We start from the raw sequence: 14,730 nt of genomic DNA, 5'->3' as shown, positions 1-14,730 counted from the left end.
TTGTAATTAAAGAAGGGGGGAAGTGGAAATTGAAGCCATATGAACAAGTCAAAAAATATGTATATGATTGGTTGCACTACTTCCAAACAAATGAAATGTTTAAAAAGGATTGTAAAGAGAGGAGATATATTGAAGGAGAGTCTAGATTTCAAAAAGAAATAATAAATAATGATTATAAGGTACTGTCAAAAATGTATAAAATGCTATTGGAATGGCAAACAAAAGACGAAGAAGTTAAATCGGTTATGATACATTGGGCCAGGGACTTTGGTTATAATATACAACTAGCAGATTGGGAGAAAGTATGGAAGGAAAACATGAAATTCACTGCATGTATGACGATAAAGGAAAACATTATGAAAATGGTATATAGATGGTATATCACTCCCGTTAAACTAGCAAAAATGTATAAAACCTGTAATAAATGTTGGAAGTGTAAGGAAAGGGAAGGGTCGTTTTACCATATGTGGTGGGAGTGTAAGAAAGTAAAAGGTTTCTGGGAAATGATATATAATGAGTTGAAAAAGATGTTTAAATATACGTTTGTGAAGAAACCAGAAGCCTTTTTGTTGGGAATCACAGGAAGAGAAATCAATAGAAGTGACTATAAACTTTTTCAATATGCAGTGATGGCGGCAAGAATCTTAATGGCCCAAAAATGGAAACAAGAAGAACTACCGACACTGGAAGAATGGAGACGGAAACTGATAGACTTTGTTGAACTAGACAAATTGACAGGAAAAATTAGATACCAAAAAGACCACAAGTTCACTCAGGACTGGAGAAAGTTTACGATTTATCTGGAAAATATTTGTGATGAGCAGACAACGCTAGTTGGTTTTAAAGAGGCTTTGTGAATGAGAAAGGGTATTGTAAAAGGGAAAAGAGCCGTAAAGATTTACAAACTGGCAATACAGTTATAAAGGAAATGTGGAATAAATATAAAAGTATGAGGATTGCGGAGGGGGCGGGGGGAAGTCTAAAAAAATTGTTTATCATTTTGAATATGAGAGTGTTTATATAATTTGTAAAAGAAAAATTCTTTTAAAAAAATTAATAAAAAAAAGATATTAATGTAATTTTTTTTAAAAAAATGTGTTATGTTTAGTCATTGTTGATGCATTACTTTGAAATGCTGTTATATTTTAGTCTGTATGTGGTTCTGAACCTCTTTGAGCTTGGTTTTACCATGGAAAATCAGCATACAAATAAACTCAGGTTGATGATGATGAAATTCCCTACACTTAAGTGTGGTAAAAAGACACTTTAAATTCCTACCCTCTTGGCATATGTACGAGAAAGGGCTCCCTCCCCATTGCACATACAGTGGTGCCTCGCAAGACGAAAAGAATCCGTTCCGCGATTCTCTTCGTCTAGCGGTTTTTTCGTCTTGCGAAGCAAGCCCATTGACAGCTTAGCAGATTAGCGCTATTAGCGGTCTAGCGGCTTTTAGCGATCAGCTGTTAAGCGGCTTATCAGCGGAACAACTGATAAGCGGCTTAGCGGCTTAGGAAAGGGGGGGGCGGAAAAAAACGCGGGAACTCGCAAGATTTTTTCGTCTTGTGAAGCAAGCCCATAGAGAAATTCGTTTAGCGAAGCGCCTCCAAAACGGAAAACCCTTTCGTCTAGCGGGTTTTCCGTCTTGCGAGGCACCACTGTATTCTGAAAGCATCCCAGATGCCCAAGGGGAGTCTCTGTACAACAACCATCCAAAATGTTCAGCCTCTTACCCCTCAACAGGTGGTTTCTGCTTCTTGAGCACAGGATTCTCATGAACTGAGCCTCTTCAGTGCCCCACCTTTTCTCCCCAGCTTCGTACAGACACTGAAAATGAGAAGTGCAGATAAAAAGGCATCAATTTTTAAAAGGTCAGTGCAGAAGGACAAGGAAACCCGGGAGGGAAGCAGAGCCGGAGAGGGGAGAAGAGAGGTCTAAACAAGAGCTTGGCTGCAGCATCCAATAGCCTAGACAAGTTCCAATTAGGTAAAAAGGTGGAGCTTATGTCACACATTGTTTAAAATCACAGCAGAGAGAAATAGCCCTGGGTTAGAAGAACTGATTTCCCTGAAGGAGGCAACTGTGATATAAGCTGTTGCCCCAATGTGGTCTTTTTCTGCAGTAAGATCTGTTCCCCAAGTTCAAAGAGCTACAGACCTGGGCATCTTGGATGGCCAGGCCCTCATCGACATAGCTGCTCTCATCTCTGTTGCCCTGGAAACAAGAGGCATAGGTTAAATTCAGTCTAATGCAGGGGGTGGGAATTTCCTAGTGGGGCACTGTGGGTGTCAATGACTATCAGACTTTGAAAACTGGTATCATTGGATCAAGTTCATCAATTTTGCTGAATTAATTAAACTAAACAGTTTTAATTGGATTTTGAATAAGTGTGCAATTAATTGTTACTGTTTTGAATTTCATTTTGTTATTATCATCCTTTGGTCATGTAAACCACTATTCTGAATAATGCTTTTTTATAGGGTAGGATGGGGGCACTGGAGATGAGTTTATGGAACTCATTCCCCAACAAAGTGTGTCCCAAAAAAAGTTTGGGAACCACTGATTTAATGTATCATCAGCAAATCCAGCAGATTTTACCTCTGAGAAGTCGCAGCTTAAATGAGGGGAGATTCCAAGGCAGCAAAAATGCCCTTGGATGTAAACAGTCTGTACCAAGGGGTCCTGAACCAATGGACAAGCATCATGCAAGTGGTTCATAGCATGTCTGCCTTAAATATTGACAAAGAAAGAAATGAGGGAGAGGTGGTTGTGAAAGCTTGCCATAAGGCAGCCTTTGTCAACCTGATTACTTACAGTGGAAAGAGACACCAGCACTCTCCGGAGCATGGAGGAGGTGTCTGAGACTATGTCGTCCTCAAGGCTAACCCCATACTCTGTCAAGAAAGCCAAGACACAACTGCTATAGCGGGGTAGGGTTACTGAAAGTACTCCAGAGAGTACTGAGAAATTAGAGTCACATTCATTCCCACCACACGACAAGGAAACTACCTCAGGCAGCCGATTCAGGAAGGAAGATTTCTAGACAGATCTGGGCACAACCTAACACCAAGTTCTCCCATACAAGCAAACACCACAGGAAGAAACTCAGAAACATATCTTTACACTTACGATGCTTGTAGGTTTCATTAATCCGTCTGATTTCCGGGTTGGTACGAGAAGCCAATATTTCTATGAGGCAGCCCTCATCTGTCCCAGCCCCCTGAGAGAGAGAGAGAGAGAGAGAGAGAGAGAGAGAGAGAGAGAGAACATGAACAGAATGACCACTAGGGAGAAAGGGAGAGTTCTCATCCCAATGCAGGCAGGATTTAAATGCTGAACCTCCCTGAGGAGTCCTTTCTTTGAAAAAAAACCCAACAACTTAGAGAAAGACCAAGACGGTGGGGTGGGAAAGTACCCACTGGCCTCAAAACAGATGAGAATGCAGCAGTGCTCATTCTACAGTGGTTTTCATTCTGCTCAGAGGGTTCTGCCCTTTTTACTGCACATTAATGATGGCTTGTGCCTGCAAATGTTTTGGGGTGGTCACTCTGCTTCACTTCCAGACAGTGCATATCCTGCAACAACCTGCTGAAATCAGGTTACTTTTCATACCAAAAACATTCTGGTTTATTCTCCTCCTGTTTCTGTTGTGCCATAGTCCAGATGCACGGGGATGCACCCCAGCACAGACGAAAGAGGAATAAATCTACCACAAGGGCACTATTATGGTGTCAACAGCACGTTGCAGAATGCGCCCGCTATCAAACACCAGTGTGGTGGGGCCCTGTAGCCGGAATTCATCACACCCAAAGCAGACCCACCCAGGTTGCTCCAGGGCAACTTTTCTTTGGCTGCAACATGGTTTTATCTGAACACTCTGGAAGTTCTGTTTCCCTTCCCATCTCTCCTTCCTGGCTGTGATAGCTGCATTGCACAGGATTGGACTATTTGATCGGTTGGGTCTCTTTTCCAAGGCTACCATTCTATGATTCCATGATCCTAATACCACATACTCTGGAAACCAGGCCCTGTCCAGCAAAATGTGCATGTAGAATAGAATCATAGAATCATAGAATGATAGAGTTGGAAGAGACCACAAGGGCCATCGAGTCCAACCCCCTGCCATGCAGGAAACACTATCAGAGCACTCCTGACATATGGTTGTCAAGCCTCTGCTTAAAGACCTCCAAAGAAGGAGACTCCACCACACTCCTTGGCAGCAAATTCCACTGTTGAACAGCTCTTACTGTCAGGAAGTTCTTCCTAATGTTTAGGTGGAATCTTTTTTCTTGTAGTTTGGAACCATTGCTCCGTGTCCGCTTCTCTGGAGCAGCAGAAAACAACCTTTCTCCCTCCTCTACGTGACATCCTTTTATATATTTGAACATGGCTATCATATCACCCCTTAACTTCCTCTTCTCCAGGCTAAACATGCCCAGCTCCCTTAGCCATTCCTCATAAGGCATCGTTTCCAGGCCTTTGACCATTTTGGTTGCCCTCCTCTGGACACGTTCCAGTTTCTCAGTGTCCTTCTTGAACTGTGGTGCCCAGAACTGGACACAGTACTCCAGGTGAGGTCTGACCAGAGCAGAATACAGTGGCACTATTACTTCCCTTGATCTAGATGCTATACTCCTATTGATGCAGCCCAGAATTGCATTGGCTTTTTTAGCTGCCGCGTCACAATGTGATTCCAGTTACATCCCACTCAATTTTACATGACAATACTGTAGGAATTATGCTTATTGGGCAGAGTCCACTCATACTTGGGCTTCTGTTACAAGCCTTTGCAAACCTTGACAGCTCTTTTCAGCTCCTGCACGTCATACAGAGTGATGGGTGTCATCAGTCCAATGATAACCCTTTCAAAATTCCCACTCAACTCAGACTTCAAGTCGTCAATCAAATCCTGTTGGGGAAAGACATGTTTTGGGTGAATATCTCACAGAGAAGAAACTGTGAAAATGTGCTTTTAAGCACATCAGAGGTAAGAAAAGTTAGTGAGAGTGGAGCTCCTCCACTTTGCTTAACAGGAATGCAATAAGGTGACCACCCCCCCCCCGGGAGTGGGGAGGAAGAACCCAACCTTTTCTTTCTTTAAACAAAAAAAACAAGAACAGCTTGTTTCATACTGCTTTGAGGTCATTAGCCAAACAAGAAAAAAATGGGGTTTACTTCAAAGAATTTTATAGTCTGGATTCACAGAGGTTTACTTAAGACAGATATTTGTACTACTGGCTGAGAACGTCTGCCAATTATTAACATCACTGCCAATGGAGGGGACCTATAAATTCATTTTTATGGATGGTGACTGATGTATGCATATTAATCATTTGTAAGCATCACTGGAATATTCCTTTATTACCTCCCAAAGCCCTCAGAACTATGAGCACTCACTGCTACCTTTGCTACTTACTTTTATTAAACATAGTTCACCATACTTATAATGTGATAAGTGTTTTACAGGCCTCTGAGGTTAAACTGCCCTTGAGGTTTTCAATAGTCCCATTTTCCAAATGGGCAAACGAAACTGCACTTGTGTGACTTGCCAAAGGCCAAAGGCCCCAGAGCACATGCACGGCTGATGAGACACTTAACCCCTGCGCTGCTGTCCAACATTCAGCCCAGCCTTGCAAATAAATTTCCCCAAATTAGATACGTTTTTAACTAGCCTGCCTGCTGACTTCCAACTGCGCTAGGCCTATGTGGCCGTATGAGCCTGCTGTTTTCCCTGCACCCCAAGGTCTTTTAAGTGTTCACGCTCAGACTGTGGAACTCCCTACCAGGGTGAGGTCTGTTTGACCACCCCCTCGCTTGATCTGTAGTCAGCTAAAGAACAAAAATGGCCTTTCCGCTCCTTCACATTTTTGGACTGCCAGCCTAAAGACTCGTTAGCAGGCTCCTCTTCTGTATATGCTTTCAACTGCAGAACTTGTTTTTCTTCAGTACTGGAGCAGTTTATTGTGTCTTTGATTTTAAAGACTTTTTTTGTAATATTGGGATTTAAGATGATTTTAAATAAAATAAGTGTGCAGAGGACTGGGGAAGAGAAAGAAATCATGCTTTTTCTGGTTGCTTGAAAAGTACTCCTATTCAACTTAAACCTATTTAAAGATAATTATGAGAAATGTTGGGCAGAAGTGAAAAAAGACTTAGAAATATGGTCAAATTTGAAGCTTTCCTTGTTGGGTCGAATTGCAGCCATAAAGATGAATGTATTGCCAAAAATGTTGTTTCTGTTTCAATCACTGCAAATTTTGGACAAGATGGACTGTTTCAAGAAGTGGCAGAGAGATATTTCTAGATTTGTCTGGCAGGGCAAGAAGCCCAGAATAAAATTTAAAATACTTACTGATGCAAAGGATAGAGGTGGATTTGCCCTGCCAGACCTTTAAACTATATTATGAATCAGCAGCATTCTGCTGGTTGAAAGACTGGCTGCTTCTTGAGAACACAGACATTTTGGACTTAGAAGGTTTTAATAATGCTTTTGGGAGGCATGCATATTTGTGGTACGACAAGGTTAAAGTACATAAAGCATTTAAAAACCATATTGTCAGGAAAGCATTGTTTAATGTCTGGATAAGATATAAAGACTTACTGGAAAATAAAACCCCAAGGTGGTTGTCACCAATGGAAGCAAAGGCCTTGAAAAGACTCAATATGGAAGCCAAATGGCCGAAATATTGGGAAATACTGGAACAAGAAGGAGACAAATTGAAATTGCAGAGTTTCGAGAAATTAAAAGATAAAGTGCGAGACTGGCTTCATTATTTTCAAATAAGAGAGGCCTACAATCTGGATAAAAAAATTGGCTTCCAGGTGGAAAAATCAAAATTGGAAACAGAACTGTTAGATCCCAAAACTAAGATACTTTCAAGAATGTATAACTTGCTGTTAAAATGGAATACTCAGGATGAAACGGTTAAATCAGCTATGATTAAATGGGCACAAGATATTGGTCATAATATTATGTTTGCTGACTGGGAACAGTTGTGGACCACCGGTATGAAATTCACGGCATGCAATGCCTTAAGAGAGAATATTATGAAAATGATCTATAGGTGGTACATGACACCAGTCAAGCTTGCAAAAATATATCATTTGCCCGAGAACAAATGTTGGAAATGTAAAGAGAATGAAGGTACATTCTTTCACTTTTGGTGGACGTGCCCAAAGATTAAGGCTTTCTGGGAGATGATTTATAACGAAATGAAAAAGGTATTTAAGTATACCTTCTTGAAGAAACCAGAGGCCTTTCTCTTGGGCATGGTCGGCCAATTGGTGCCAAAAAAGGATAGAACCTTTTTTATGTATGCAACAACGGCAGCAAGAATACTTATTGCAAAGTATTGGAAGACACAAGATCTACCCACCCTGGAAGAGTGGCAGATGAAGGTGATGGACTATATGGAATTAGCGGAAATGACTGGCAGAATCCGAGACCTGGGAGAAGAGTTGGTGGAAGAAGATTGGAAGAAATTTAAAGATTACTTGCAGAAACACTGTAAAATTAATGAATGTTAAAATGATGTTGGATTGAAAATAAGTGGCATTAGCAACAAAGTTAAAAAGAGTATGCAAAAATGAATTGAAAATGGGTGAAAATATAGTTATAATTTGTTAAGATTTAAAGTTAAGATAAATGAAAGAGGGTAAGGATTTGCTGATTTGAATATTTTAATGGGAATACAAAAAGGGGAGGTGTGAGGAAGTCAAAGAAATAAGCTAATGAGTTTAAAGTTATAAAAAATGGATTTGTTTTTAACTTTCTTTTTTCTATTTTTCTATTTCTCTTGTTTTTTGTACCTTGTATTTTTGTTTGAGAGTTTTTTCTTTTTTGTTGTTTTACTATGTATTTTTGTACTTATGACTTTGTAAAATTTCAATAAATATTCATAAAAAGAAAAATACTCCTATTCATCACAGGTGACTAAGTGAGTGACTATTTAAAAGTTGGGGGAACCACAGGTGAGGGGGAAGCAGACTCAAGGGAGGACATAGATATGTCATTTGGGCAGGTGAAGTATTATAGGCTGATCAGTACAAAAAAATAATAATACTTGCCATGACAGATTTTAAACTATAAAACTTCTAAAATCTCAAAAACTAGAGGTGGGGAGCAGGGAGAAGAGAGAACCAAGGAACTACATAGTTCCTATTCAATGCACCTACCCGCCCAATAGTGGATTTGTAGGCTATCTTAATGTCCTGCCGTTGGGCCAAATTCCTGTTAACCAAAATGTCAATAATGGCATCTTCATCTGTACCTGAGGCAAGAAAAGCAACCAACTTATTTGAAATTCAAGCAAGAAAACCCACGTGGGGGTGGGAAGACAATGACATCAATTTACCATGGTAAACTACTGACAGGCTTGGAAGCAGCAATTATCTGTAGAAGTGTAAATATGCTCACAGACACACATGCACATCCACTAGTTTACACATTGATGCACATGCAGCCTAAGCAGGTGGATGTGAATGAAGGGGACTGAGCATGGGTCAATATAGAGGCTAGTGGGGTGAGGTTGTGCAAGACCACCAAGGGAGCTATTGGGAACCCCAGCTCTGCTCTCTTCCAATGGGAAAACACTAGTCATTAAATAGGGAAGATACATTGTTGCCAGGTTATTAGGGCATTTGGCAATTAAATTTCCTCTCCTCTTTTTTTCTATACCAAGTCACAGCTGTCATGTCCTAGATCCATTAGGATACAGATTTCTATGAAATCACACTTATCTTTTGTGGAGCTATGAATAAGCTACTCTCTAGTCCTCCTTGAACCCCGGTGGTTCAGTTTATTTTTTTAAAAAAGGACACTTTCAGTTTTGAGAGCCTCAATGATAAATAAGATTCTTCTTTAAGGGTGTGGCTTGGCCACCTTCCTAGAAGTCACCTGCAAGTCCACCTATGTCTTTGGTGTGATGCATCTTGACTGTTTCTAGACTCTCCTCACGGTACAATGGGGTCCAAAATTCTGCTGAGCAGATTGGTGGAGGGGACACAGCTTGGCAGGCAATTCCTGCCTTTCCACCGCAACTCTAATCTGTAGAACTGAGTGGGAGATGTGAATGCTCTGTGCTAGAGTGCCTGCTTTGCATGCAGAAGGATCCAGGTCTAATCCATCAGGCCTCTTGTTAAAAGGACTGAGCATCAAAGAAAGGAAAACCTCTGCCCAATACCCTAGAGCAGTGTTTCCCAACCTTGTGCCTCCAGCTGTTTTTGAACTACAACTCCCATCATCCCTGACTAGCAAGACCAGTGGCAAGGGATGATGGGAATTGTAGTCCAAAAACAGCTGGAGGCACAAGGTTGGGAAACACTGCCCTAGAGAGCCAATGGCAATCAGAGTAGACAGCGACCATGCTAGACGGACCATTCTCTATGGATAATTTCTTTTTATGTACATAGATGCAAGATAACCAAGGCCATTCTGACAGCCCTTGATACAGAACTAATGGCTTGCTCTGTTAGAACTGTTTAAATCCCATGGCTATTAGCCCAAAGCCTGCAGAACCACTGACCTGAGGCAGAAGAAAAATAATGTTTCATGAGAAATAATAATGTTTCATGAGAGACACAGAACACTTTCCAGCTCAAGGGCTGCATTCGCTTGTGGAGGCAAAAGCGGGCAAAGCAACTCTTAATTTCTGTACAGCTAGTACATTCCAGCCACCATGTAAAAGTGAGAGACTTATAGAAATATATACCTACCTCCATCCACGTAAGCAAGAGGTAATTGTCACAAGCCAATGACACACTCCAGGCAGGCAAAAGCATCAGGAAGGGTACAGAGCAAGGCTGGCGAGAGTTGTGGCCTGTGGAGAGCCCCCAGGGCCAGACAGAGAGGTCTGGGGGGCCACTGGTTTCTAATGCCTGGTCTTGAAGTTCCCCACCCCATCAGAGAGAGGGAGGGCCAGAGACTCACCTAGTCCCTTCATGGCCTTACGAAGTTTCTGGGCATCCTCGTCTGCCCTGAAGTTGGAAGCTCCTTTGATAGTTCCCCGGTTTCCTGACTAAAGCCAAAGAATATCAGCTGTTAAATGCCATCACAAACAGGGATGTGCCAGTGGTTGTGGCTCCAAATAACTCTTTTTTTAAAAAAAGATATTTATTAAGGTTTTGAAGATTACAAAAAACAAAAAAAGCAGAGGAAAAAAGAAAAACAGAAAAATACAAACAATTAAAAACAACAACAAATCAAACCTTCCCATAACTTGTCTTTCATCTGCTTGTTTCCTTGACCTCCTCACACCTCCCTTTTTTGTATTCTAGTTCAGTTAGATATTTCAGCAAATCCTTTCCATCTTTGTTTTTATCCTAATAATTTATCATAATATACTATAATTTTACATTCTCTTCTTTCACCAATTAACAATCTATTTTTACTTAGTCCTTTATAACATTTCTGCTATTTGAACTTAACCTCTTAAAACATTTCCACTAAGGTCATGAAATTTCATTCCAAGATTTTTCTATCCCTCATTAAATTTTACAAAATTTCCATGTATAAACTTTAAATTTTCCAATCTTTTTCCACCGTCTCCTCTCCCTGGTCTTGGCCTCTGCCAACCACTTCCGTCAATCCTAAGCAGTCCATCAACCTGGAGATCTTATGTCCGAGGCTCTTAACTCTGTGGCTCCAAATAACTCAACTGGGCTCCAAATAGCTCACTGAAAGCCATAGTAGCAAAAGCACAGAGATTATGAGGTGTGCTATATTTCTTCAGAATGGTGGCTATTATGTCTGTTGCTTATCTGTTGCCAGTGGGCAACACCAAATTCCAGTAGAGATTAGGAAAGCTGCAGCTGAATGCTAGAGAACACACACGGTAGGTGGAAGATCCTAAATTCAGTCTCCAGTTAAAGGAGGATCTCAGGTGGTGGGAATGATCCCTGCCTGAAAGCTTAAGGAAACTACCACAACTCAAGGTAAGGCATGCTGGACTTTGTGAACCAATAATCTTCACTTGGTATAAGAGAGCCAGTGTGGTGAAGTGGTTAGAGTGTTGGCTAAGGACCTAGTCAGGACCTCCTCAGCCATGAAGCTCTATGGGTGATTCTGAGCCATTCACAATCTCTCAGCTATCCTACCTCACAGGGTTGAAGTGAGGATAAAATGAGGAAGAAGAGAACCACTCTGTGTATACCACCTTGAGCTCCTTGGAGGATAGGTGGGATGAAAATGCAATAAATATTCTCTTGTCTTGTTTACCTAACCAAAAGAGTGTGGGGTCTGACTCCTCCCCCTACAAAAGCATATATAGGTTAAGTTCCCACAGGACAGAAGTGGGGAATTATGATATGTAGAAGAACAGCCTTTGCCAACCTGGTGCCCTCCCAGCACACTGGCTGGGGCTGATAGGAGTTGTAGTCCAACAACACTGGGAGGGCACTAGGTTGGCGAAGGCTGCAGAAGAGGATTTATGAGGACCCAGAAGCCCTGACCTTTCTGTTGCCAACTGTCAGCTCTGTTGGAACCTTCCCATGGCACTATCATATAATTCTTGCTCTGATAAGAGTGAGTCTTCCGTCTGTTTTATTTCCCCAACTCAATGCCACAGAACAATGGCCCTGTTTATTGGGCTCAGAGCGTACCGGGCACAGCTTGGTACATGCTGTGGAAACAGGAATCACTCACCATGACAGCCACCTGGTCTGGAATTTCCCAAGCCAATGATTATCTGCAATAAAACAAAGATGTGATTTAGATAATATTTGACTTCAAAAGCAGTGCTCTCCTGGCATGGGAGAGAGGGGCTGCTAAGCCACCTGGTACCACCCAGTACTGGAGAGGAACAGCCCTGCCTACTTTGGGGGCAAACATCTAGACACATCCTTTCCTACCCCCACCACATACGTCTCAAAACTAAACTACAACATAATCCTAAGATTTTCAAGCGTGCATGGGGCAGTTCTGCACAGCCTGTTTTCAGTTAAAACTCCTCAAATGCCATCTAGTTTAGAGAAAAGGCAAGAGAGTTGACATGATAGAAATTTATAAAATGATGCATGGCATGCAGAAAGCAGATAGAGACATGTCCGTCCCCCTTTTTTCATAACACTAGAACTCATGGATGTCCAATGAAACTGAATGTTGGAAGGTTCAGGTCAGATAAAAATGAGTACTTCTCCGTGCAACGTATGATTTTTCTGTGAAACTCACTCCCACAGGAGGCAGTGATGGTCACCAATCTGGATGGCTTTAAAGGACAAGTTCATGAAGGAGAGGGCTATTGAAGGCTACTAGCCACAATGGCTAAGGGACGCAGGTGGCTCTGTGGGTTAAAGCCTCAGCGCCTAGGACTTGCCGATCGAAAGGTCGGCGGTTCGAATCCCTGCGGCGGGGTGCGCTCCCGCTGCTCGGTCCCAGCGCCTGCCAACCTAGCAGTTCGAAAGCACCTCCGGGTGCAAGTAGATAAATAGGGACCGCTTACCAGCGGGAAGGTAAACGGCGTTTCCGTGTGCGGCTCTGGCTCTGGCTCTGGCCAGAGCAGCGATGTCACGCTGGCCACGTGACCCGGAAGTGTCTCCGGACAGCGCTGGCCCCTGGCCTCTTAAGTGAGATGGGCGCACAACCCCAGAGTCTGTCAAGACTGGCCCATACGGGCAGGGGGACCTTTACCTTTACCTTTAGCCACAATGGCTATGCTCTGCCTCCATAGTCAGAGGCAACACTGCTTCTGAGTAACAGTTGCTGAAAAACACAGGAGGGGAGAGTTGCTCTTGTACTTGGGTCTTGCTTGTGGGCTTCCCATTGAGGCCACCCCCAGAATGGTCTTGAACCTGGGCTGTGTCCGAAGAGGTGGCCCCACACAGCCCCACATGCCCCTATTATAAGTGAAAGTTTGTGGGCATTTTAATTGTAAGCTGTGTTGGGAGACAAACTTGGTTGAAGAAGCAAACAATGACAAAACTCATCTTGATGTGAAGCAGAGATCTGGCACCACAGAGCAACCTCTGGACTTGAAGTGCTTTGATGGATTTTTCTACCAGCCTTGCCTGTCCCAGAACAGGGCACATGACAGAAGAAAGCACAAATTAACTTAAGAAGAGTCTGGCTACTGGGGGCCCATCTAGTCTAGCTAGCATCTTGTTCTCACAGTGGCCACCAAGATTCCTGTGAGAAACCTGTAAGCAAGAAACTGTGTTCCAGAAACAAGTGGTTTGTGCCAGATCAAATGAATGAACAAATCACTCCAGTGGTGGCCAGCCATGTGTGATGTCAGATATAGGGCCACTCTAATGACTGAGGGAGTGGGCAAAAGCCAAATTGTGGATAATAGGTGCAAATTTCCGGTGCGGCACCAAACTGACTGCGGGGATTCTACTGATTCAAGAGTTCCCCAGAAGAGACAGCCCCACTCAGCCAGGAGAATCCACAGCAACAGCACCACTCATGCTGTCTGAAGAGACTTGGTTTCAGCAGGCTTCACAAATCTAGGAAAATACAAAATGCAAATATACACATGTGTGGTATTGCACCTTCTACAAACACGAGGCAAATCTAATATTTAAATTTGTCATACGCAAAAGATGAAGCTTTTAAGCAGGCACTTTTTAGCTTAATTCCCAGGTTTGTGCCTCAGTCATGTCAAGCTGTCAAGGAAACAAGGAGCATGGTTTTTTAGTCTGGAAGAACCAGGCAAAGCCTGCTTCAAAACTCAGCTCTTCAAACAAAGCTTTGAGTCAGACTGTTTTAAGTCTTCCTCCCCCCCAGTAAAAGCAAAACCAGAGTAATGTGGAACTGAAATGGTTTCCAAGCACATCGTTTTCCAGTCTCTCTTCTCCAAACCCAGGCTGTGTGGGGTTTTTTGGTTACAGCTCATGTTTAAGGAGAGAGCTTAACCACAAGCCCAGGTTCCAGTAACACAGACATAAGAACAGGCTCTGGATCAGGCCAATGGCCCAGCTAGTCCAGCATCCTGTTCGCACAGGGACCAACCAGACCCCTCTTTTGGGAAACCAGAAAACAGGATCCAAGCATAAAAGCACTTGTCACTCTTGTGGTTTCCAGGACCTCGTATTTAGGAGCATTGCTGCCTCCAAATGTGGAGGCAGAGAATAGCCATCATGGCAATAATAATAATAATAATAATAATAATAATAATTTATTTATACCCCGTCCATCTGGCTGGGTTTCCCCAGCCACTCTGGGCAGCTTCCAACAAAATATTTAAATACAGTAGTCCATCAAACATTAAAAGCTTCCCTAAACAGGGCTGCCTTCAGATGTCTTTTAAAGATAAGATAGCTGCTTATTTCCTTCACATCTGAAGGGAGGGCGTTCCACAGGGCAGGCGTCACCACCGAGAAGGCCCTCTGTCTGGTTCCCTGTAACCTCACTTCTCGCAATGAGGGAACCACCAGAAGGCCCTCGGCGCTGGATCTCAGTGTCTGGGCAGAACGAAGGAGGTGGAGACGCTCCTTCAGGTATACTGGACCGAGGCCGTTTAGGGCTTTAAAGGTCAGCACCAAAACTTTGAATTGTGCTCAGATGGCTAAGAACCATCAGCAGTCCTCTCCTCCAAGAATTAGTTCAATCTTCTTTTAGAGCCACTCAAGTTGGTGGCTGTCACTGCCTTCTGTGGGAGTAAGTAACTGTGCTACATGAAGAAGTCCGTTCTTCTATCTGTCCTGAAACTTCCAACATTCAGCTTTATTTGGATGTCCATGAGTTCTAGTACTTAAAAAGGCTCCAACCACTTCTGAGGCAGTTTGTTCCACTGTCAA

The 14,730-nt window shown here is 42.7% G+C and overlaps 1 protein-coding gene across 1 annotated transcript in view; it reads right to left on the bottom strand.

Moving 5' to 3' along the window:
• The window catches only part of ANXA4 (annexin A4), a 32,248-nt gene that overhangs the window by 10,857 nt on the left and 6,661 nt on the right, over positions 1-14,730 (bottom strand). Inside the window, exons 2-9 of the mRNA XM_079987590.1 lie at positions 11,639-11,681; positions 9,926-10,013; positions 8,173-8,267; positions 4,793-4,906; positions 3,127-3,217; positions 2,812-2,891; positions 2,155-2,211; positions 1,731-1,824 (exon numbers count right to left, since the gene is read on the bottom strand). Of these exons, the coding sequence (XP_079843716.1) occupies positions 1,731-1,824; positions 2,155-2,211; positions 2,812-2,891; positions 3,127-3,217; positions 4,793-4,906; positions 8,173-8,267; positions 9,926-10,013; positions 11,639-11,641 (622 nt within the window). The 5' untranslated portion in view covers positions 11,642-11,681. The remainder of the gene's footprint in view (positions 1-1,730; positions 1,825-2,154; positions 2,212-2,811; positions 2,892-3,126; positions 3,218-4,792; positions 4,907-8,172; positions 8,268-9,925; positions 10,014-11,638; positions 11,682-14,730) is intronic.

This window comes from Podarcis cretensis (assembly GCF_951804945.1).
Source record: "Podarcis cretensis genome assembly, chromosome: 8".
In the NCBI taxonomy this organism is placed as follows: domain Eukaryota; kingdom Metazoa; phylum Chordata; class Lepidosauria; order Squamata; family Lacertidae; genus Podarcis; species Podarcis cretensis.
This window is presented reverse-complemented; position numbering and strand designations above follow the sequence as displayed.